General features: G+C 37.0%; 2 protein-coding genes across 8 annotated transcripts in view; one reads left to right on the top strand and one right to left on the bottom strand.

Moving 5' to 3' along the window:
• Positions 1–1,843: 1,843 nt before the first annotated feature.
• On the top strand, positions 1,844–23,787 carry LOC132311595 (uncharacterized). 7 transcript variants are annotated; one of them, XM_059809589.1, is made up of 6 exons: positions 1,845–2,296; positions 7,052–7,152; positions 19,434–19,511; positions 19,655–19,726; positions 21,025–21,119; positions 22,582–23,787. In XM_059809589.1, the coding sequence occupies exons 1-6, from the start codon at positions 2,273–2,275 to the stop codon at positions 23,196–23,198; spliced, it is 987 nt and encodes a 328-aa protein (XP_059665572.1). In that variant the 5' UTR covers positions 1,845–2,272; the 3' UTR covers positions 23,199–23,787. The 7 variants fall into 7 exon arrangements, with proteins under 7 accessions (XP_059665575.1, XP_059665572.1, XP_059665571.1 ...); XM_059809588.1 differs by having other exon boundaries at positions 7,052–7,158; XM_059809591.1 differs by lacking the exon at positions 1,845–2,296 and adding an exon at positions 2,611–2,614.
• Positions 23,788–24,344: 557 nt separating this feature from the next.
• The window catches only part of LOC132314161 (uncharacterized), a 17,852-nt gene continuing 17,734 nt past the window's right edge, over positions 24,345–24,462 (bottom strand). The window contains exon 9 of the mRNA XM_059813057.1: positions 24,345–24,436. Coding sequence (XP_059669040.1) covers positions 24,345–24,436 — 92 coding nt within the window. The remainder of the gene's footprint in view (positions 24,437–24,462) is intronic.

Genomic DNA, 24,462 nt, shown 5'->3' with positions numbered 1-24,462 from the left:
AAGATGTCTGCATGTTTTGAACGGCGGCGAGCACAGACTATTTGACGGCACACTGATGCAACAAAACTGAAACACACCGGCGACAAACTAAAACGCACCAACGGGAAGAAAACAACAGATCCAAAAAAAAAAAAAAATTGTAAAAAAATTAAAGACAACATATCCACCAATTTAATTGATTGAAAAAAAAAAAAAAAAAAGTTGAGGTTTTTCATTTCTTCAATTTATGGTTTTGGGTAGTTAATTTAATGCCCAAGGAGAAGAATTTGATGGCATCTGGAAATAGGAAAATGGGTGAAATGTTGCTGTTGGGTTTGAGTTTGAATTTGTATTTGCATTTGTAGGGGTAGAGAGAAAGGAGAGCGGAGAGATCGCCAATTTGTGGTGTTGGATTTTGGCGCCCGTATTTTTTTTTTTTTTTTTTTTTGTGGGTTTTGATTGTGGGAAATGGGTCTTGTGGTGGTTGGCGAGGTGGGGATTGTGGCGGTAGTTCGGGGTTAGGATGATGGTGGTGGTTGGTGACCGTTGGTGGTTGTTCAGAGAAAAAGGCCAAAAATAGGTTAAGGGCTTTGCAGAGTGAGGGAGGGTGCCGCTGGAGAAGGTGGCGGAAAGGACGATGGGGTCTCCTCTTGGATCCGGCAACTGCAGACCATTATGGGCCACTTCATCGGAAGTGAAGCACCGGCGACATGTCCTTTAACTCCGACACCACCGACTCCTTCTTCGGGACCAAAGTTTCTTGAAGACCGACATGAATACAATAGCTCCTTCACACCGCTGTTGCCATGGGCAAAGATGGACGAGAGAGATAGTTGAGAGGGAATGAAGAGGAAGATATGGAGGGATTACGCGTCCAGCCACATCAGATTCCACGTAGTCGGTGAACACTGGTCATCAAAAACAACATTATATATATATATATATATATATATGTATATCATACATATTTTATTCCTTCACTGTTGTAGGGTCAATTTTGTCTTATTAAAATTGTGAACCCCTCACGTGACATGCGTACCTTCATTTCTGTCAAATTTCTAATGGCAGACTTAACATTTGCAATAAGTAAAATAGTTTAAAGGGTTAAATGTCTTTGGAATAGTTTGGGGGGGGGGGGGGGGGGGTGTTTATTGAGAAAGAAAAGAAAGTTTTGTTTGGGGGGGGGGGGGGGGTATTAGTGCACTTTACCCTTATAAAAATGGTTACCCGAGCCTCCGAGCCTCTGAAAAATCGGGTCAAGCTCGAGTATTAGTTGGGCTCAGTTACTAATACCTTAACTAAGCCCAGCTTCAATTAAGTTCGGGTTGAGATTTTTCAACCCAAACCCAACTATAATTGTAAATATGGTTGCCCAGTGAAAATTGGTCTAGGTTTGGTTGGCTTGCCCAAGTTATACTCCTATGTGCTATTTGTGGGAACAAATTATATATATATATATATATTAGATTATGTTTGGTTCCCTTTTTTGTAATAGTTATTTGTTTTATAAAAAAAAAAAAATGTTACAAAAACTTGATATGTTTGATTTAGAAAAAAAGAATTATTTTTTGAAGAATTATCTTTATAGTTATCTACAACTAATTTTTTAAGTTCTTGAGAATAATTTTTATATATTTGAACTAAACAAGTTGTAAATTTTTTACAATTATTTTTTAAAAAATCAGTTAAAAAAATAATTATTTTCATATAACTATCTTTTATTATTCTTTTCAAAATAATTTTGTGTTCTATGAATTTTTTAGAATTAATCTCTAAAAATTAAACTAAACATGCCTTTAAGTGCTTGGTCCTCCTCCTTTCAAATAGAACCATAAGATGACACATGATATCACTATACTGTATACATGGAGGATAAGAGAAAAGTTAGTGAAAAATGTGTAGTTAAAAACCCCACAAAGGAGTAGAGCACTTTCAGTATCCTCAAACAATGGATATTATACTAAAAGTAGCTCTACTCCTTAACCTCACACACTTACCCGAGACTTAACCTTCAACCTTCAAGGTCGGGAGATAGAGGAATGTTTGGTTCGCGGGTTTATGCTAATCGAACCTAGAATTGACTTTGATTGGATGATGATATAGCTTGCACATATTCTCAAAGGAGGATTTCCATTAAAGCCTTTCCTTTCAATACGTACAATTATAATAAACTGACGCACGGTTGAGGACGGAGACAGACATTCTGAAATCTAGGTTTTACACACCAGAATCTATTGGAGCTAATTAGGTGTTTTCCTCTGCACAGCGTCTTCAACCCTTCAACGTCATCAGAATGAACACGAACGAGTTCGCAATGGTAAGTAATTTCGCTTCTTCTTTCTAAAACTCTATCTGTAGAAGCAATTGTACTTGGTATCTCAAATTTGGGGCTTTGCTATGGTCTCCAACTTACACTATTGCATTATACTTGTATGAATATTGGTATCGCTGTGTGTAATTTGAACATGATCCAGTTCGTAATAGTAAGTAATTTTGAACTCTCTCTCCGCAACTCTTATCGATATAGAAGGGATTTTATTTGGTATCTCAAATTTAGGGTTTTATTATGGTCTCTAACTTACACTACTGCATTATACTTGTATGGTGTAATTTGAACATGACCTGGTTCGCAATGGTAAGTAATTTCGTACTTCCGTTCTAAAACCCTTGTCTTTAGAAGCAGTTGTATTTGGTACCTCAAAATTGGGGCTTTCTTATGGTCTCTAACTTACACTACTGTAATTTGATTGAATCTCCAAAACACTTGAGCTGATTGACAATGCTGAAATTACGTCTCTTGTGGGCAGTATCAATGAAATGGTTGCTATATGAATTAAGATTCTCAATTCTCAATATTTTTTTCATTAAAATCTCCATAATTAGTTTGAATATTACAACATACATGAATATGAATGTTTGTCCTCGTTTATAAAAGCTAAAAAAGGTGCATCAAAATTTAAAATAGAAGGAAAATGACTAGTTAGCGGGTAAAATGCTCTGCTTACAAGGGAATATGTTTTATAGTTTGTTTTAGTGGCGGAGCCAGAAATTTTTTCCAGAGGGGGCAACCATTAACACTAATATGATAAGAAATTTTGAACGAAAATAATAAATACCAAATGAGGGTTTCTTCTGAAATTTGATTTTTTTTTTTTTTTTTTTTTTTTTTTTTTTTTTTTTTTTTAAATTTTAAATTATGTAGGGCCAATGAATTAGAAATTGAGGGTTCTTTTTGAATTTTGGAAGTTTTTATTTTTTTTTATTTTTTTTTATTGTCTTTTGTGAATTTTGTAGTAGCTCAGTGGGGGCACATTTATCACAGAAAAGTCCAGTGGGGGCAATTGTCCCTACTATTTTGGATTAGGAATGCAATGTTACTTAATATAAATGAATAATTGAAATACTAAGGACAAAGAGAAAGGAAGAAAAGAGTATCATGATATGATTGGATCCTCCTCCTTACAGCTGATTGGATAATATCATACCATTTGGTAGTAGTGGGACCCACTACGAAGTAGATTATTTTTCTTTTATCTTTTTATTTATTTTTTCACTAAAACAAAACATCAGCGGTAAGGAGTAGTAGGCAAATATTACTCTTCAATTTTTTATTTGGGAATTGCACATCTTCTTCCTTCTCATTATATTCATCTAATTTTATAAACTCCCTCCCTCTTTCTTTATATATATGTTTATATATCTCCTTCTCCGGCTTTAATTATATAAAGTTACAGTATCCAGCTGGTGTTTGCCTTACGTGGTATCTGCCAGTCCAAGGAAATAGAATAGTCAATTGTGTCATACATATTAATTATTGTAAATATAAATTTTCATATCTTGCTTTGCATTCGTTCCAACATATTCCTTTTAAGTCAGTAAACATATTTTTCAATAACTTGCCTCATGTCTCTTTTACTTTTAGCTTGAACCACTCCCCACACCAACCCACCAAATATCCAATTCTTTAATTCTTTGAATTTTTATATTGCTTACTAATCGTATAAATATTCTCATTTCTGCTACCTCATTGAAGGAATTGTGAAATATTTCGTACCACAAAAGCATAGTTATAAAGGCTCAAGGTGCACTAAGGCGCCAAGGTTTCCTGGGAGCCTAAGTGCAAAGCGCAACATAAGGAGTGATGTTGATTAAAGTAAGGTGAATCTGTAATAGAAATAAATATTAAATATTAATATAGAAACAAATGTACATAAATCCTTTTAATAGGCATATGCGGTAACTAAATCAAATACCATTATAATTGTGCAACAACAAAAAACAATGATTATGTAATTTAAGTATTTGCTATATTATGGTACAAATCAAGAATTAAGCACGAGGCACATTAATGTAATTAGTTAAATAACTTATGAATTCAGTCAAATAAGTAGTTAAATAACGTATGAATTCAGTCAAATATTTATTAGTTTAAACTATGTGATCCATGGAATATGACCACAATTGGCTGTAGAATATGTAAATTCAAATTCTTATAGAAGTACAAAGAAAATGATATGAATGAATATAATGAGTGATTAAAAAATAAGAGGCATGCTTTTTTTGAACCTGGAGCCTAGCTGAAAAGCACATCGTGAGAACTTTACGTGAGCCTGGTTTTTGGAGCCTAGGCGTGCCTTTAATAACTATGTAAAAAAGTATTGCCAGCCTCCCCTTTTCTTTTAAAAATTGTCATGCACACAAAAACCACTTTTAACTAGCTATTAATTGTCTCTCATCATCATTTTTTCCTTTATCCCATATGAATGGGGTTGGCTACATTGCATCTCTTTTTCCATTCTTTTGATATTGTCCTAAGAAGCACGGACATTTCTACGAAGGTGTCATGTTTGTGTTGAACACCGACACTTCATGGCTAAGTCCATCATTTAGAAATAACTTCTATTATTTTGGACACTTGGTCGACATGTTCCGGACTCTTGATCAACTCATCGTATGCTCTTCGTCTTATGTAAGACGAACACATGACAGTCCAAAAAACATGGTTAAGAACATACATCAAAAGTCTCCAACCTTATTTTCTTTAAAAATTTGTCATTAAACATGTCACACAGTATGTAATGAACAAGAACATAACTATAATGACAAGATAGGAGAGTAATATCATATATAATATAATATATTCCTTTTGTTATTCAAATAACTTCTTCTCCTAACTCATGCAACTTTAGTAGAGAAATTATAAATTAATTAAAGTTCTAAAATTGTCTTGTTCAATAAATATATAAATGAAATTTTATATTTATATTAACCATGTCCCCGCTATGTCCATGTCCACGCTATGTCCATGTCCTACCTTTTTAGAATTTGACTTGTTGGCATATACTTGTCGTATCGTGTCCGTGCCTCATGTCTGTGTCCATGCTTCCTACCTTTTTAGAATTTGACTTGTTGGCATATACTTGTCGTATCATGTCCGTGCCTCATGTCTGTGTCCATACTTCTTAGATCTTATCCCTGTAAATTTTTTTTAATTTTTTTTTGGTGGTGTGCACACATATGGGGTGGGGTGGAATGGGATGATGAGAATATGTAGATCTTGCAGAGAAAAAGGTTTTAATTTATATTTCTATGAGGGCATGGAATTTTTTTTTTTTTTTTTTGATGAAAGGGTAAATCAATTTATTTTAAAGAAAAACTGAACAGTAACAAGAAGGCCCAACAGGATGTTAGGCCCAAATGTAATACAAATAGAAATCCAAGTCATTGAAGGCCCGCTCATCACATACTTAAAGCATTCTCACTCCACCAAACCCAGAGGAATGATGCTCTGATTGTAGAGCAGAGCACTGTTCATCTGAGAAGAAGAAGAGGATGGATCGTTCCTAATGAATGAATCCGGTAAATCCCAGTCTTGCACGACATGGTTTGCCACTGGCGATGCTTTCCACTTGGTAGTCGGCAGCTTCCCACTTCGTAGTTTCTTTTGTAGATATGGAAAATAAAATAGAGGAATCTAGAGCATGTTGAAATAGGGTTGTTTAGGATGCTAATCTTTGTTTAATTTTTGTATTGTGAATGTTGCCACAAACAGCATTTTTTTTATGGATAATTATGAGTCCAAACTCCATAAGGGGCAAGTCTTTAAGAAAAGGAGAAGAATAACTTTAAAGAGAAGCAATATGAAAGGAAATCTACATATTTTCCATTGAATGTCAAACTTGTTGCATTATGCTGGGAGAAAAGGAAAAGATTTTTTTTTTTTTTGAATGCATACAATCAACAGGTTCTCATTTTATCTTAACCGAAAATAGTAAAAGAGGAATTAATATTTCTTTATCTTACCTACCTTCTTCATACTAGTTGCATGTGCAGAAAAGGAGAATGCAAGTTTGTTTATCTTACATACCTTCGTCACACTAGCTGCATGTGCAAAAAAGGAGAATGCAAGTGTTCTCCTATAGAGATAAGGATTATTAATTGTTCGATTATTTTACTAATTTCAAATCAAACCACTGTGGTAAAGACATCTGTATCTCCTCCTCCTCCCTCACCCCACAGAGAAAAAATAAAGAAAAAGAAAGAAGTTGTTGATTTGGAAATTGTTTTACTTTTGCTTTGTTTTGGATATTTTAGTTTCTGATTGTTTTTCTTCTTTTATTCTTATTTTTATTTCTGTTGATTTTGTTTTTATCCTTCTTTTTTTTGTTGACAGTTTAACGTAGTTCTCAACGGATATTTGTACAGGCAATTTGTATTTTTTATCATGGTTATTTTATTTAGAAATGCAAAGGTTGCTTAAACTTCGCTGTTTCATTTCCTTGGCCTTCATTGTTTTGTCTTCTGAATTTACTTATTGATCTATAACACATGATGTCAGCCTCACCTAATTTTTTTGGTGACCGCTACAACTCGTGTCTAGTCAGATGCAATAAAACTTAACGCAATGTACTGGAAATTACTATATGATATTTGCATGAACATTACGGTGCCTCTCTAAAGGAGTTACATATTGCTTCTAATTTTCTAGGATTTCTTCTGATCTTTTTTCCTGGATATAATTTTACTTTGAACCCTTGGTTCTATATTTAACAATAATGTCACCAAACTGCAGGTTGAAGAATTGGCTTTTCTTATTAAGGACAATCTTCCTTCCAAGCACCTTGTTCTCTCTATGGAAGAAGCCTTAGTTAATTTCCTACAGGATCATACGAGGTCGAGGTACCTTTGCACTCATAGGATTTTGTGGATATTGCTGAAGATAATTTGTTTGCTACAAAAGCATTCTTTATGACAGAAAGCCATACAATTTTGCTTTTCACTATTTTGCATTAAAGCTACAGACAATAACATACCAAGGCTCAGGATCCAGTATTGAATTCTCAAACAAACTGTTGCCTTATGAAAATCACCTTCTTTTCCCCTCCCAGTTTTAACTTTTGAAGCTTCCAAGTAGAACCAATGTTGAATAGATCATTTGCCCCACCGAGCTGAGCTTGAACCTTAGTTGTAACTTTTGAGCTGAGTTAGTCTCCAACATCAGTGCGCCACCCTTAATCCACCAAGCTTAGCTCAAACTTCTTGGTACTTGTACTTTGGCTTGTTTACATCCTACAAACGACATGGCTCCTCTTATTTGTGTAGTTTTATATGAAATGATGAAAGTAGTCCTGTAGCTCCCTTATGTCAATAAATATGTTTCTTTTGAGTTACCTGATAGAGGGGACCGTGGGAAAAAAGAAATTCTGGGGTAGATGAGGATGGCAAAGCAGGTCTATCAGTCAGCTTTCTTGTGCTTATGAAAGAAAGAATCTCACCTTTCTGCAACCAATTTTCCTTTCTAGAAAAGACAGTCTTACCTTTGCATTATATCGCAGTTCATACCAACCACATTCTTCTTTAGTTTGTGGTGTTTTCTGATTCAAGCTTGCATGTTCCAGGGAGCTATATTACATGGGCTTGGTAGTGTGTTTTGGGTTTGGGTGCGTTTTAAGGTGAATTCACTTAACCTCCACAATTTAGAGTGCAGGGAAATTGCTATAGTGTCCAAGTGTCCAGAAATTGGGTGTGAGTTGCTTTAAATATATATATATATATATATATATATATATATATATATATATATATATATATATATATTTAGAGGAAGTGTGAAATTGAAATTTTTTTTCCCAAATAAGATGGGACTATTGAAATAAATTACAAGCTAATCCGTTGTCTACTTGGCGCAAACTACTAACCAGAGGAAATACTAATGGTTGTCTCCACCTCATGACCTCTAGCAACATGAAATTTCTAGGAAATCATCAAATCGTAAAGTAAAGAGTACACAGCCAGAGAACTGGTTTGTTTTACCTAGAGCTTTAAGTCTTTTCAAAGTTTTATGCTGATGACTCTCAAATAGGATCTCAAGGGTTCTGGAGCCACCCCTGTGCAATATTTGTTTGTTTATTTATTATTGTTGCTAATGAACTCCTGCCGGTTTAATTACCCTTGTGCACAAATTTATGGTCAAACGTTATTAATTTTCTATATGTCAACCCAAAGTGCATTCTTGCCTCTCTCAGTTTCATTTGCACACGATTCTTTGCTTATTTTTGTACATTTCTAGTTTTTTGCTTTAGTTAAAAGCTCAAAAAAGCGCTTTCCCTTCCAGCTTGTTACTTATTATTTATCTATTTTTAGCTTAGCATGTGGTCTATATAAAGTTATAGTATTTAAGAATTGTGATTTAGAGAGATGCACTTAAAAGACAACAATATTAAGATCACACCAAGGAAATGTAAACATAGCTATGAAACATAATCATTTGTTCAATAAATAAGCAAATAGTTGCTCATTACATTTCACCCATCCCTCTTATACGCAAAATAGTTTTACACCCATCTTGTTGCTACACACGGTATTGTTGCCTTTTTCATAATTATATATATATTTTTATTCAGTCTAAGAGCTAAATGGTTTTATGGCAAGATTAGTCCATAGAATGTCACTTGATTCTCCATTTTACATGCCAAATGCAACTCGTTTACATCTTTTGCAAAATGCACCACGGTTCTCAATTGCTTGACCCCAACATTTTGGTGAACCTCGAGCAATTATTACCAACAGAGTTCGTTATGAACTAGAGGAGCATTGGAACCCCACCAGTTATTACATTTACCATTCTGTTAACGATTTAATATGGTTGCCATGCGAACGTATTAGTTGTTGCAACCAATAGGTGCCCATTTTTCTAAGAAGCACGGACACGGATACGACATGACACGAACACGGCGACACGGCAAATCCAAAAAAATTAGGATACGGACTCGGACACGGATACAGCGAATAATATATATGTGTGTGTGTGTGTGTGTGTGTGTGTGTGATGTAGTACTTTAAAAATTACTGAGTGTTACTATTTTTCATCAATCTCACGATGAAAAAAAAAACACAAATTATAACTTATAACTAATAAACTATAAAAGAACAATGTTGCATAGTTATAAAACCAAATAAAAAACAAGACATTAGAATAATAACTAGTATCATTTAATCATCATTGCAACTTTACTCCAAATACAAAAGCATAGACAGATAGGACTATTAACATTCATGACTGTTTAACATTCAGGACTTTACTGTTAGCACTTAACATTCACAAAAACCTAAAGGCTAGTCCCCAAAAAAGATACAAAAACCAGTCAGTGTACTATCATCTATTCCCATCCATTATTTGACCTAGGACTTTTACCATTTACAATACCAAAAGGGTAGTACAAAACAAAAACAGAACATATCAGCATTAAAAATAAAAAATAAAAAATAAAAATTTCCAGACACGTGTGTTCGCGGAGTGTCCGAGCCGTGTCCAAAAAATAAAAAAAATAAAAAAAATTCCAGACACGTTTTTTGGTGTGTCCGACATGTGTCGGAGCGTGTCCGTGTCCGACACGGATTCTTCGCCCATTTTGGCGTGTCCGTGCTTCCTAGCCATTTTTTTTTATTAGTGCAATCAAGTAGTTTTGTGAACAACATTGGTTGAGGCACTAAAGGTCAATCATCACCCCCATCACATTTGTCAACCAAAAGAGAGCTTGTTCACAGACTAGACTACGAGGATGGATCTTTTTCTCTAGGTACATACAATAGAGAAACTTCTATATTAATGAATGACAAGGCTGAAACATTTACGAGAGCTACATGTATTATATCTGGTTGTGCTCACGATAATTACGACTCCTTACAAACAAATATAGTCTGATTTTGTTCCATTGTGCCATTATGTGGTGCTTTAGTGATTGAGATGTGTTGCAATGGACAGACTGGAATGATAATTGATTTTGCATGGCAATATCTCTTATGCACCAGGTGTCTCTTTCCAATTTATGGATATGAGGTTTTTCCTTTACTATGAGAATATCTGGGTCTTTGTTTCTGATAATTGGTTTCTTTCAAGCTTTGATGATGTAGTAGTGGTACCTATATGGAGAAATCATAGTTTCTGATGGAATTGGTTAATACCAAGCTTTGATGAGGTAGAAGTGGAGTGCTTATATGGAGAAATCATCAACAAAGAGGCATGTCCATCGTAATAAGACTAGATAATTAATTTATTGATATATATATAACTAAATTGGTCTTCCTGCAGTGGTCATATCTATTACGTATCGTGTCCTACATTGAGTCCTCGTTGATGATTTCCCTATATGGATGCACATTGCTAGATCTTATCAAAGCAAGGCAATAACAAATTCCGTTAGAAGCGGAGACCAAAGTCATGAAATAAAATCATCCTTTTCCGAAATTGGAAAGAGATGTTCGTTATTTAGAGATATCTGTTATGCAAAATTCCCAACTATCAATTGGTGGAACCTTATTTCACCAACCAATTTACATGTCATCTATGTTATTAGATGATTTCAGTATAGTAAAAGTTTTTTTTTTTTTTTTGATAAGTAAAAATAAATTAGAAAATGTTTAAAAGGGGAACGCGTCCCTAATACAAGAAGAAAAAAGATCTAAGGACCAATAGAATCCAAGAGATCAAAGAAATCATCAATCGAGGAGCATGCATTTCCTCTTACATAACAAAACAAAGAACAAAGAATATGAATTTTTAAATTAGCTAAAGACGATTCTTTTCCTTCAAAGGATTTATTATTTCTCTAACGTCACAAACACCACCAGACACAATGTGAAACAATCCTCCAATAATCACGAGCTTTTTCTTTAACAAGACACCTTCTCCAAGCCTTAATCAATTGTGAGGAGTGCTTAGGCATTACCCAAAAAACGCCAAACATGCAAAAAGTAAAGCTCCAACAATCATTTGCCACAGGACAATGCAAAAGAATATGATCCACGGATTCACTATCAGCTTTACATAAACAACACCAATTAACAATGATGTTGCCTCTCTTTCTCAAATTGTCCAATGTCAAAATCTTTCCCAATGGGCAGTCCAAACGAAGAATGCGATTCGAAGAGGAGCTTTAGAACGCCAAACAGACTTCCAAGGAAACTCGTGACTAACGAAATTGGACAAACACAAGAACATGGATCGGACACCATACCTACCATGAGCTAAAGGAACCCACAAAATATCATCACACCCTCTGCCAATATCCTTCTGCCTATACAACGTATCCAAAAAAACACAAGCTTTCTCCATTTCCCAATCTTGAAAGGGGCGCCTAAACCGCACATCCCACGTAACTCCATTGTTATCAAGTTGATAACAATCAATCACGTAGACATGCTTATTGGCTGCAATACTGTAAAGTCTATGAAAGGAGTGAGACAGCAACTGATCTCCGCACCAAAGGTCCTCCCAAAAACGGACATGTCTGCCATCACGAACTTTGAATCTAATGTGTGTGGAGAAAACATCCCAACCCTTCCGAATGAATTTCCACACACCAACACCTCCTGTGATAGTGACTGGAAGAGATGACCAGCCCCCACTCTCCTCACCGAAATGACACGAGACAACTCTTCTCCACTGACGATGGCGTTCCTTTCCAAATCTCCATAACCACTTTCCCAAGAGAGCACATTTAAAAGTGACGATTTTTCGAATGCCTAACCCGCCTAACCTCAACGGTTGGCAGACATGATCCCAATTAACAAGATGATACTTAAACTCCTCTCCCCTTCCACTCCAAAGAAAATCCCTCTGAATTTTTTCAATCCTTTCAGCAGCAGAGCATGGAATTTGAAACAAAGATAAAAAGTAGGTAGGAAGGGATGAGAGAGTACTCTTAATAAGTGTGACTCCCCCCCCCCCCCCCCCCCCCCCCCCCCCCCACATCTTAGATAGATTCTGCTTTTTTCATCCTGCTAATTGTTTCTCTTATCTACTAATCACTGGATCCTAATTCCTAACTCGTGTAGAAGAAACTCCCAAAGGCAATCCTAAGTAAGGAAGAGGAAAAGCACCAACTCCACACCCTAGGACAACAGCTAAGGAGGAAATATCTGGAACATCCCCCACTGGGACAAGCACACTCTTTCCAACATTAATCTTTAACCTAGAAACCGCTTGGAAGCAAGCAAGAATACACCTCAAATATCTAAGTACAGCATCACAAAAAACCAAAGTATCATCTGCGAACAACAAATGGGAGATCTGCATCTAATGTTCAACATCTCTGCCAACACTGAACCCCTGATGTAACTCAAATCTTCCGCTTTTCTCATTAATCTGCTCAGACCTTCCATGACAATAAGGAAAAGAAAAGACGATAATGGGTCTCCTTGTCGCAGACCACGCGAGCTAGCAAAAAAACCCGCAAGTGAACCATTCACGAGCACAGAAAACATAACTGACGAGATGCAAGTTTCAATCCATTTTATCCACCTGTCACCAAACCCCATCCTCCTAAGCAGATACAGAACAAATTTCCAATTAACATGATCATAAGCTTTCTCGATATCAAGCTTACACAAAACGCCAGGAACCCCACTTTTTAATCTAGAGTCAACACATTTTCCTGCAATAAGAATAGAATCCAAAATCCGCTTCCCACCAACAAAAGCATTCTGTGATTCTGAAATGAGACCATCCAAAACATTACTCATCCTGGTGACAAGAACCTTGGCAATAAGCTTATACAAATATCCAATTAAGCTAATTGGCCGAAAGTCCTTAATATCAGAGGCACCGCCCTTCTTAGGAATGAGAGCAATGAAAGATGCGTTCAGTGATTTCTCAAATGTGCCATGAGAATAAAAATCCTGAAAGATGCCCATCACCTCAGCTCGCACCACCTCCCAACTCTCCTTAAGAAACCACATAGTAAACCCATTTGGCCCCGGAGCTTTGTGCCCGTTACAACTAGAAAGTGCCTTAAGCACTTCCTCCTCCGTGAATGGAATCTCAATCCTATCACTATCCAACGCAGAAATAGAATTAAAAGGAAGACCATCAAGAGTAGGTCTCCAATCCAAAGTCTTAATGTAAAGCTGCTGATAAAAATAAATGATCCCCCCGCACACCTCGTCCTCCCTCCACAACTCAAAACCAGTGACCCCGATACGCCCGATGTGATTACATCTTCTGTGAGCATTGGCAAGTCTATGAAAGAATTTTGTATTACGATCCCCATCTTTTAACCACAAAGCTTGAGACTTCTGGCGCCACGAAATCTCCTCTATAAGAGCAATCTCAGCAAAAACCGCTTGGCAAGAGGCTCTTTTAGAGCGTAATGATTCCCCACTCTGCCCCACCTCATCAAGACGATCAAGCTCAGCAATATCAGTAAGAACTCTATTCTTCTTCCATTCAAGATTCCCAAACACTTCTTTATTCCACCTCTTTAACTCAGTTTTAAGAAACTGAAACTTTCTAGCTAACACATAACTAGCAGAGCCTGTGAAATTCGCTTCCTCCCACCAAGACTGAACCTTCCCTTGAAAGTCCTCAGATCTAAGCCACATGTTTTCAAAGCAGAAAGGAGTGCGTCTAGAACTCAAATCTCCACAATCAAGAACTAAAGGCACATGATCAGATGTTACTCTAACCAGAACAGCCTGAAAGACATTTGGGAAATGCTCTTCCCACGCCCCAGAAATCATAAATCTATCCAACCGGGAAAAAGTAACCGGTTCCCTACCATTAGACCAAGTAAAGGCCGCTCCTTCCAATGGTAGGTCGATGAGGAAATTACTATCAATGAATTCTGAAAACATGGTCATTTCTGAGGACCACCTGCCCCCTGTGGACCTCTCAAATGGGGACCTAACAGAATTAAAATCCCCACCTAAACACCAAGGCAATGACCATAAATCCTTAACATAGCAAAGCTCTTCCCACAGGACTGGTCTATCACTATCAGTAACAGGCCCATAAACACCTGAAAACACCCATCCGAAATTGTCTTCCTCCATCTGAAACAAACAAGACACAGAAAAAATACCCTTCCAACAATTCAAACTTGATAACCACCTACGATCCCACATGAGAAGAATACCACCTGAAGTGCCTGTTGCATTCAGCACTTCCCATTCCACAAACCTACCTCCCCAAAGACTCCTGACAATCTCAACGGTGATAGCAGCCATCTTAGTTTCCTGTAAACAAACGACATGAACACTCCACTTCCTCAAAGCTACCTTGACAACTCTTTTTCTTTTCGGATCATTTAGATCCCAAACATTCCATGTTATAAGTCGTAGCTTCATGTAGAACCGAAAACGATCAATTCTCCTCCTCCTCCCGGTTTACCACTTCTGGTTCTTCCCCTTTCTTTGGTCGTCCCATTCTTCCCGTCATAATTAACACAAGAAATCAGATTCTTCACTTCCTGTTCGCCTTTTCGATGTGAATTTCTGACTTTGATTTCTTTTGGGCCACGATTAGGTTCATACTACCATTTCTTGCAACAATTTCGTGAAGAATAGACAAGGTTTGTTCCTCGTACCCTTCTGAAGAGACACCCAATGCTTCACTTATTGCTCCAATATTCTCGATAACCCATTCCATGCCCAGATCAATGGTCGTCTCCATACAATCTGGCCGTACAACTGCCAAAGGTTCCATTAAATCCACTTCAGATTGATCAAAATCCATCCCGGAAAAAGAATCTTTAGAACAGTGTTGCTGAGAAGGAACATTAACCACTCCTAACTGCATATTCCCCTCCGTTTCCGAATCATCATGTTCAGTTGACAAAATCACCTCATTCGCAGATGATTGACTGTTCAAACCTTCAAACGTAGCAAAGAGCCGAAGCTCTTTAAGCAGAGCTACAGCTAAGTCATTATTAAACTTGAAGTGCAGATCTTTCCCAACCCAAGCTGTCACTCCATTGAAACAACCCACACTCCCAGTTATGGCTTTTGAGACATCCAACTCTGACCCATCACACCATGAACCTGAAGACCCAAAAAGACCCCTTTGTTAAATCGAAACATCGTCCACAACATCCTTATTATTCACCTCTCCACCCGAAGAAGAAGTAGAAGTAGAGAGAGCATTTTGAGAATGATCAGAAGTCAAACCTAAAATTGAAGTGTGAGCTCGTGCAACCCATTTATGTTTTTCATTCCGAGTCCACCGAGATCCATGGCGACCGACATCCATCATCCTCCGCTCGGGTTTCAGCAAATGGGTCGAAGGCTTAGCATGGGCTTGTACTTCTTTAAATGGCTTAGGGCCAGGTTTGGTGTTTGGGAAAGAGACAAATAAAGAGTTTGGCCGTTTTCGCACCCTTCTATTAGGCCCAGATCTAATAGGCCCAACCTAAGTCCGCCCACGTGGCCCGAATTTAAGCGGCCTTTTTTGTACCCGTCGAAAAGGCCCAGAACCAAAATTTGCTCTATTGGGTTTAGGCTGAATGAGCCTAATATTAAGACCAGGCCCAGTCCTAGCCTGTCTAGACATCTTCTGGCCCATCACACTGCCATCCTTAGCCCAAAAAGACAAATCCTCCCCTACCTTATCATCAAGAGATAAGGATAAGGCCGAATCAGGAGGAGCACCCCGTCGATCTCCACGTGTACTCCTTCTCTGCTCATCAACGACGCGTTTGGCCGGCGCGTGAAGATCACTTCGTCTTCTACCTCCTATGTACTTCACTGCTTGCTGAATTTCGCGATCCTTCAGCCACTGCTGAATTTCGAGAACCCCCTCTTTTCCTTTTACTAAGAATCTCATTCCATTTCTCTTCCAACATAAGATGAGATCCGTCACTACCTTCAAGACTCTCCGTTGAAGGAACAAGCTCCGGCGAGATTTCTTCCCAAATCGCAACCTTGTAACAAAAGGTGTGTCATTAATAAACACGAACTTTGGACATTCACGGCCGGATCTCACTGTTATCTGAACGCTTTCAACATCCCTAGTCTCATCCACATTAGATCTCACGTATCCACCACAAAGCTCTCCCACTTCGACGAACAAAGCATGACACTAGAGATGCAAAGGGAGGCCAAACAGCCTGATCTGCTTGAGACCTTTATCACTAAGAACGCCACAACACCCAACACGGAAGGACCACATGTCGATCCTCAAAAGTTGCAGAACCCCACTGTTGTCGCCCTTCTTTCAACACGCGTTTGGCCTCTGCCTAAGAAGGAAACCGGAAAAGAAGCAGTGAATCGGATGACGGTGTTACCCCCACTCCACAAGTCGTATTCCAAGCCCGCGCTGCCCATTCTTGCACACGATCACAGCTCTCCACTTCCTTATCAAACCTTCCGACCAAACAAGAGGAAATGACTGACTTCCTTCCTCCGACAGACTCCCCGTCAATATACAACGATGGTCCTCGGTGAGGAACTGCCGACTTCACTTCCCCACCAAGCAAGATTCTTGGTAATCTTGCAATTTCCAGAAAGGATTTCATCCCAACCTAACAAAACTCAAATCGCCCCACAAGTCACCCCTAGTGTGGTGAAATCGCACATAGTGACATCAATGAGTCAACTTTTGGTATAGTAAAAGTTGTTCCTGAATCAATGATTAATTCAGTCTGTCCATTGCGATGCAGCTCAAAAAATTCTCGAGAATTTCTAATGTTATTAACAGCGATACTCAAAAGGTTAAGATTATAAAGGTCGTAACCGTCCACAAGCTGTGGCGTCCTAAGTGAACTAGGTGTGCAACGGAACTAAATCGAATCAAACCATTCCCTTCTATTGGAGCATTTGGCATGCAGTACAAAAATTTAAGATATTTTTGTTGTTTAACAAGCAACGATTCTCTTTTTGATGACTCCAAAACTCCTGGTATTCCTGTTTGTATAAGGTCCAATGTGGAAGTGTCTTTGACACATGTACTATGTATCTAGAGAAAAAGATCCATGCAATCAATATGAACAAGCTCAATATTTTGATAGACAAATGTGATGGAGTGACGATTGACATTCATTTGACACAATCAATGTCGATTGCCTAACCACTTGACTTGCATTGATTAAAAAAATGATGCTGCTTGTAACAACTTATATGAGGTTCACATTGCAGCCATATTAAATTGTTGTTAGGGAACAAATCTTGCAAAAGAAGCAAACGAGTCACATATGGGTTGTAGAACGGAAAGTCTGGTAATGGTCAATGGATTAACCTCGCTGTAAAATTATTTGGCAAGATTGAATGAGAAAAATATGATGATGAAAAGGCGACACAAATAATTACTAAGAGTTCCAAAAAAAGCCATGTGTATGAGTGAGATGGGTCTAGAGCTGTATTTTTTTTTTCCCTAGTTGATACTCACACACACCCCATCAAGGAATTGTCTGCGCCCAAAATGATTTGAACCTTAGACTGATGCTTCCTGAGGCGCCAGGGCCAAGTTCTTACCTACTTGAGCCAACCCCTTGGGGTTGTCTAGAGCTGTATTGCGTATAAGGGGGATGGTTAAAATGTAACGAGAAGCTGTTAGCTTATATATTGAACATATATTTATATTTTATTATTACATTGAATTGATGTGATGTTGATGTTGTTGTCTTTTAGGTATGTTGCATAGCGTTTATGTGATTTAATATTGTTTCCATTTAGGCATGTTTAAATTTCATTGACATAATCTTGATATTGTGGCCTTTTAGGTATGTTTCTTGAAGGCAGGAAATTCTTATATATTACTTGTATCATATTTATTTTGTTTTGTTTTATTATTATTTTTTCCTAGTTGGTACTCGCACACCCCACTCCAAGGATTTGCACACAATAGGAGTACCCTAGACCTAAGGCACCAGGGCTATCATATTTATTTTATAGGAACAATATAAAATATAATACTTACATGTATAAAAATGTATTATGTAATATCTATTATGTATGTATCTTGTGTTTATCTTCTTAAATCTATATTTCTAGAAAGCTTTGACATTATTTATATGATCGGAAGTCTACGAATGACCATCTTTTATTCAAAAGTTAGTAAGTATTGTTCAAATTCGTTGATGAAAAAGCAGTTTAATTCTAATTTACCGGGACAAAAAAAGTAGTTTAATTCTTTTTTAGAAGTTTTTTTCTTAGAAAAAATTAAACATCTTTCATTTCTACATTTGAACTGGACTACTCAAATACTATAATGGAAATGATCATTACATTCATGCATCTCAAATTTCCAACCAAACATTATATTAGGAGTGATTATTTCATTCTATACCACATTCTATTTTAATTTTCTGTTCTTGAATACCAGATCTAGCAACAAAGATTTACAGAAGACGAGTGTTTTTATCACTGCATAGATAATATAATTTTATGCAATGATGATTTAGAAAAGAAAGGAAAGAAAAAGATTTCTTTTCTGTTTTCCATTTAATTGGGCTGCTTTATCTTTTTGCATTAAAATAGTGTCGATCAATTTGCTTGATGTTTTGTGATACATAGTACAACCACCCTATTAGCTCTATGTCCCATTGATTGGTTAAATGTCCGTAGTACACTTCATAGTTTGAAAACGAAAAAAAATGTCAATTTTTTTTCCCCAATAAATGGAAAAAAAAAAAAAAAAAAAAAAAGCTGATCTTGGCCCATAAAAGATTCATTCTAAAGTGAAAAACTTTATCCACTAAAGAACACGGGAAAAAGGGACCAATTATTAATGATCAGGTGACATCACGTGAGGCATGCGTAGATGTATCTATTGTTCACTTTTGTTGCACATAGTTTAATCAGTCTACTTAGTTTGACTAGAAGAATCCATGGGATTGAGGATTTATCGGGTCAATGGTGTGAGACCTCATGCTTCCTGAAAAACTTTCACACTTTTTTTATGATTTTGGTACAATCAACCCATAATAATATGTAATATCTGCCATAATATGCTGAAAAAGGATTCTTTTTAGTTTTAAATGGTCATTGATACAAACAGCCTATGTTTGGTGTTGGTGATCATTTTTTATTCTTAATGCTGCCTACAAAAATTTATTTTTCTTGCCTCAAAGTTGTGCAGAGCATTTAATTAATAATGTTAATGTTTTTAGTTTATGACTGGAAAGTGTATGTGTTATTAAGGGAATGTATAAAAAATTAAAAATGAAAATTGTTCTCTGCAGTTCAGATGGTGTGCTGGAGCTGGAACCAATGAATCCGTATGACCGCCTTCTCTTGCATCGTCTTGCAGATATTTTTGGGTATCTTTTTAAGCATAGTTTTCCATTTTTTATATTATTGCAATGGTACTTTACCAGAGGATATTTATGCTAATTGGTGTATCTCAATGTTCCCCCCATATAATAGTCATTTGAGAGTGCTACTTATTGTCTTAATGTGCTAGATTTTCCCATCAATCAATTGGCGAAGGAGATAATCGACATTTAGTATTGGAACGCTGTCCAGAGACGTCAATGTACGTGAAAAGACAAGAAGTTCTACTCAGCATTCTACAGATTATTATTCAAATATCACTCACTTTTGTCTCTCTGTGTTATTTTAATTCTTGTTTGGCTTGAATAATGATTATAGAATGGAGCCTTTTCATATGCACCTGTTTGTGCCAATGTATTTCTACATATTCATGTTAGCATGTTGCAGTTTATTAGTAGAGCATAGCCTTTTTCAATTTATTTTGAGCTTATATGCTTGAGATTTATTCTATCAATTAACCCATTCAATCCTAATTTGGCTGAGTCACTATGAGATACAAATATTATGAATGTATGTTAATATATATATTTGGACCGTAAATAAAGTTCGACGATGGAAATAGATTTTCATGGCTAGTGCAAACTTAGTTGACTATCCAAATATATATGAGCGTGTGTGTGTGCGCGCGCGCGCGCGTGTGTTTGTGTGTGGATTTCCCATTTATTGTTTGGGGGATTGAATTTCTAACTGCAAGATTGGTTTGGTTGACTCCATTCACAAATCACTGTCTCACTATATAAAGATAAAAAAAATCTACTGAATTGTCATCTTTTTTAACATTGTCAATTTGTTTGGCCATTCTGATATGCCTATGTTATTAGTTAAGTTCAAGTTCCTGGTCAGTTTGGACAAGAGATCAACATTCAGAGCCATGAGGACATGTGTGGGTTAATGGCTCCACTGCTGGATGGTAGATGATGTTTACAACTTATATTAATTTTATTACACTGATATTTCTTCTAATGTGGTTAGCTTATTTGATCTCAGTGTAACCAATTGATGCCCTTTAACTTTTCTTGGAATGCTTTCCTGTATGAGTCTGCAGAGTCTCTTTGCATGTACTTTGGTTATTGAGTGTCCTACTTAAAGGTCAATATGTATCGAGAGTCAATAGAATTACATTGCTGTCTGTTGAGATCACCCTCCCCCTGCGCGCCGAGCCCCCCCCCCCCCCTCTCTCTCTCTCTCCAAGGGCTGCACTAATACAAAAGGAAGTGATATTTTATTATGTTGATTTTGAGCCCTTGATAACTGTAATTTTAGCTTGGATTTTTGTTGGCATATTATATTATATTCGCGAACCATTATGGGAGCTTAGATTCGTGTTCTTGTATTTTTGTTGAATACACAAATTCTAATTGGGAAAATGTTTGATTTCTGTTGAACTCGAGTTACATTTGTTGTATTTGCAACTGTTCTGTTCTTGCTTAGCTCTCGCAGTGTTTGAAACTACCTTCTTCGTTCTCTTTTCATTAATTACCTATGTTGATCAAAATGCAGACCTTCCATTCTCGTCAGTGATTTATTGTGGCAGTATGATGATTATCAATCTCCAATGTCACACCAATTACTAAGGAGAAAAGAAGCTTCCCCAGGTTAATTGTTTCTTTTCCAGTAAAGCATATGTAGGCCACTGAGTTGCTTCTGTTATTTGCCTCAGAGTATTGCTGATCAATAGGTGTTATGTACAGTTGAATCATGCTAACTACATTTTCATACTTCTTGACTGTTACTTACCAAGTATTGGAATGCACTAACAAATACCATCCTTACGCCTAACAAGTAATATAGACCAAGATGAATACATGGAGATGTTAAGATGTTGCATCTAATGAATTAGTAGGATACATATACAGAACTGGAGGTCGTGTGTTTTCCAAGACTACCTTGATAAAATGCTTCATCTGTAATTGACATCTGTAGTTCTCAATATTATTTAAAACTTGAAGTTGATTTCAAAACACCTCTTTACATTACCTAAAAGCTCTTTAAAATGGTTAAACATTACTGGTATAGAAAATTCGGCATGAATTGGTTCATAATTTGATGAAATTGTGGTCTTAAATCAATATCCCTCAGCGTATCTTTTTCCTTTCTGCCATTATGCGGCTCAGGTGCTGAAAACAGTTGTTTTTGTTTGTGCTTTTATTTTCCTTCCAACTCTGGCCAAACTATTTGTGCTTGAGGCTATTGAAGTTAAAATGAACCAAGCTTAGTCAGAGCAATATTGAGACTTGAATGAGCCTGAACAGGGGATTGAGGCTGAGCTTTCTGCATTTTTTATGAGCCATGGTCAATTTGGCTGGGCTTAGCTAGAATCTCCTGTTTTGCTTTCTTTTGGAACTTTAAAGAATGGATATTCATTGCATTCAATTTTTACTTTCTGGAGACTTTTAGTGAACAATGCACGCAAGCAATGCTTCTTTATAGCATTTGGTGGGTAGCTTTGCAATTTCACATGAATTTGCTTTGTCATTGCTACAGAAGTCTGTACATCTTTCTGCTGATATATAGTGTATAGTCTACATCTTATTACCTAGTAGCGCTCATAGCACGACGACTCAAGTATCATACTGTTATATGGTTTGCATACGTTATTGACAATTAGTTTATTACCATGTAGCACTTATATGTGTGTGTGTGTGTGTGTAAGTAAAACAAAACAGTTTATGTTAAGCTACTACCTATTCAAAATTGGCAACAGTCCATATTTTCAAACTTGTGAAATAGCATAATGTTGATTAATATGGAAAGAATACGGTGAAATCAAAATTATCATGCAAGATGCACCAAACCAATTTATGTAATACATGCCTCGCAAGGCAAGAATCATTTACATATAGCAAGAATTGCCTTGTTGGAAATTGGCAGAGCATTTGTGATATTTGCTTTTTTAGAATCGCTAGACAGAGGCGATTGTGGAAGGGATCTTACTGTTCTACATATTGCTTCAGAAGTGAAGTTGCATTGTCTTTCTGCTTGTGTTAGGAACTAGGATTTAGATTGCTAATCTAGATTTTCAGTGTGTAAAATCTGAACTACTTATGTTTGTTCCAGTGAAGGTTGAAAAACCTACATTTCAATTCTCACTTGAGGAGAGAGAAGCAGCTTATCTGGCTGCCCGTGAGCGGATATTTTCAGTGGATGAAGGTGAGGTAAAAGAACCCGTACAGCAGAAGACGAGAACAATTCCTGTTGTTGCCCGCCGTATGATTGCACATGCTCTTGGTCAAAGAATCAATTCATCCAATCAGGCGCCTGGCCTTAGATCTACTGAAGAGTATGGAGAGCAAAATGATCAGATGAACATTCAGGAGAGGAGAGAACGTGGTACCTTGTCGAGGTTGGAAACTTTTCAAGAGACAACTATCCCGCCTGGACAAACTGAGAACTCATGTGGCAAAGCAAAAGTCAGCAAAGTTGACAGTGGTGCATCATCACATCCTGAAAGGAAGAAGCAGCCACAGAAACTGGTTGATAAGACACCCGCTAGGGTTGGCATATCTCGAACCGAAAGAAATGAGATAGCTGTTCCGAAGGACAATTTGAAAGAGCAGCATATGGGAGCCGCGAAGAGGATGTTTGCTCATGCTTTGGGATTTCACTCTGCCAAAGATGGTGTCCCTTCTAAATGCAATGAAACAAAACAAACCAACCGAGTAAGCTTTGAGTAGTCTTTCAACATAGCTGTCTCTCTTTTTCGCTTGGTATGCTTGAAGACGAGCTTTCCAGGCTTTGCATCCAACCAATTAATGATTAAATGAGCACATATAATGTTTCAAGCCCTGATAATCGCTCTCTGGAGATGTGGAACAAGAAGGGTCAACCTTACATTGTCTGGTGGCTGCTGAATTGATGACTGCTTATGCCAATATTTGCAATGAAAGCAACCTGGTGGGATATGGTAAAGATGGGTTTTAATGGAATGTTGAGGCTCAGGCTTTGCGCGACTTGAAGAGGCGCGAGAGCTGAACTAGTTCATGTCTGATTATCTACAGTAAGGATGAAGAATACCTTTCTTTGTTGTATGATCTTTTTACTTCTATGTTTTCCTTGGAAACTATTCCTTCTTAGTGGGGGTGTCCTAGATCCTGTTTGGTACTTGTTATTTTTGCATGTGAGTTGATTGTCTAGAGATGATCAGATGATTGATTGTGGGTCACCTATATGGTATTATCTTGATTACGAATCTCCGCGGTTGATAATTCATTGTTGTGGTTTTACATTTTGTAAATAATAAAACAACAATATGTCTGGAGTACTCGATGATTTATAGGGTTTGGATATTCTGGGGAAATTTGATGAATCCATCTTATACTGCAATGTAACCTGGATAAGCGTTTGGGAGTAAGGAACCGAATTGTCACCTTCAAATTGGATTTGAAAGAAATTGAGTTAATAGTACGTTTCCTCCCCAAAGCTTAGATTCAGTGTTCCGAAACAGCCATTTTTTTATTTGTATATTGAATTACTCATATCAAATTATGTATGGTGAACATCATTTCTGTATATATGAGATCATTCCATACACTTCACCATTCATGAAAAAATTACCATAAAGAAATACCATGACTCAGATTTCAGACATAGCATTTGGAAGACATTTCATCTCATCAATATATCTACAAACCAAAGAATGTGTTGATGCCAAGAAATTTCAGTTTCTCACATGGACATCTTGTTTGGGAAAAGAAACTGAGTCCAAAAATGCATGGACGCTTCCGTGTACAATAATATTCCATTCATTGAAATCACCCTTTGTAAGGTTAGCTTAAAAAAAAAGTAATAACAAGATTTATAACGAGAAATTGATGCAAAGTTCAAGATGGCCGTCCATTCTGCCGGGACTTCTGGTTTGAAATTCCAACACCCGCAAGATCGGACTCCACAGGAAAACTCTTGAACAGTACACCTTTTAACCACATTTTCACCCTCAAC

The sequence above is a fragment of the Cornus florida genome, unplaced genomic scaffold (genome assembly GCF_030987335.1).
Source record: "Cornus florida cultivar Cherokee Brave unplaced genomic scaffold, ASM3098733v1 CherokeeBrave_3.0.0_Hap2_Chr06, whole genome shotgun sequence".
Taxonomy (NCBI): Eukaryota; Viridiplantae; Streptophyta; class Magnoliopsida; order Cornales; family Cornaceae; genus Cornus; species Cornus florida.
The sequence above is the reverse complement of the archived record's forward strand: the minus strand, read 5'-3'. Positions and strand labels throughout refer to the sequence as shown.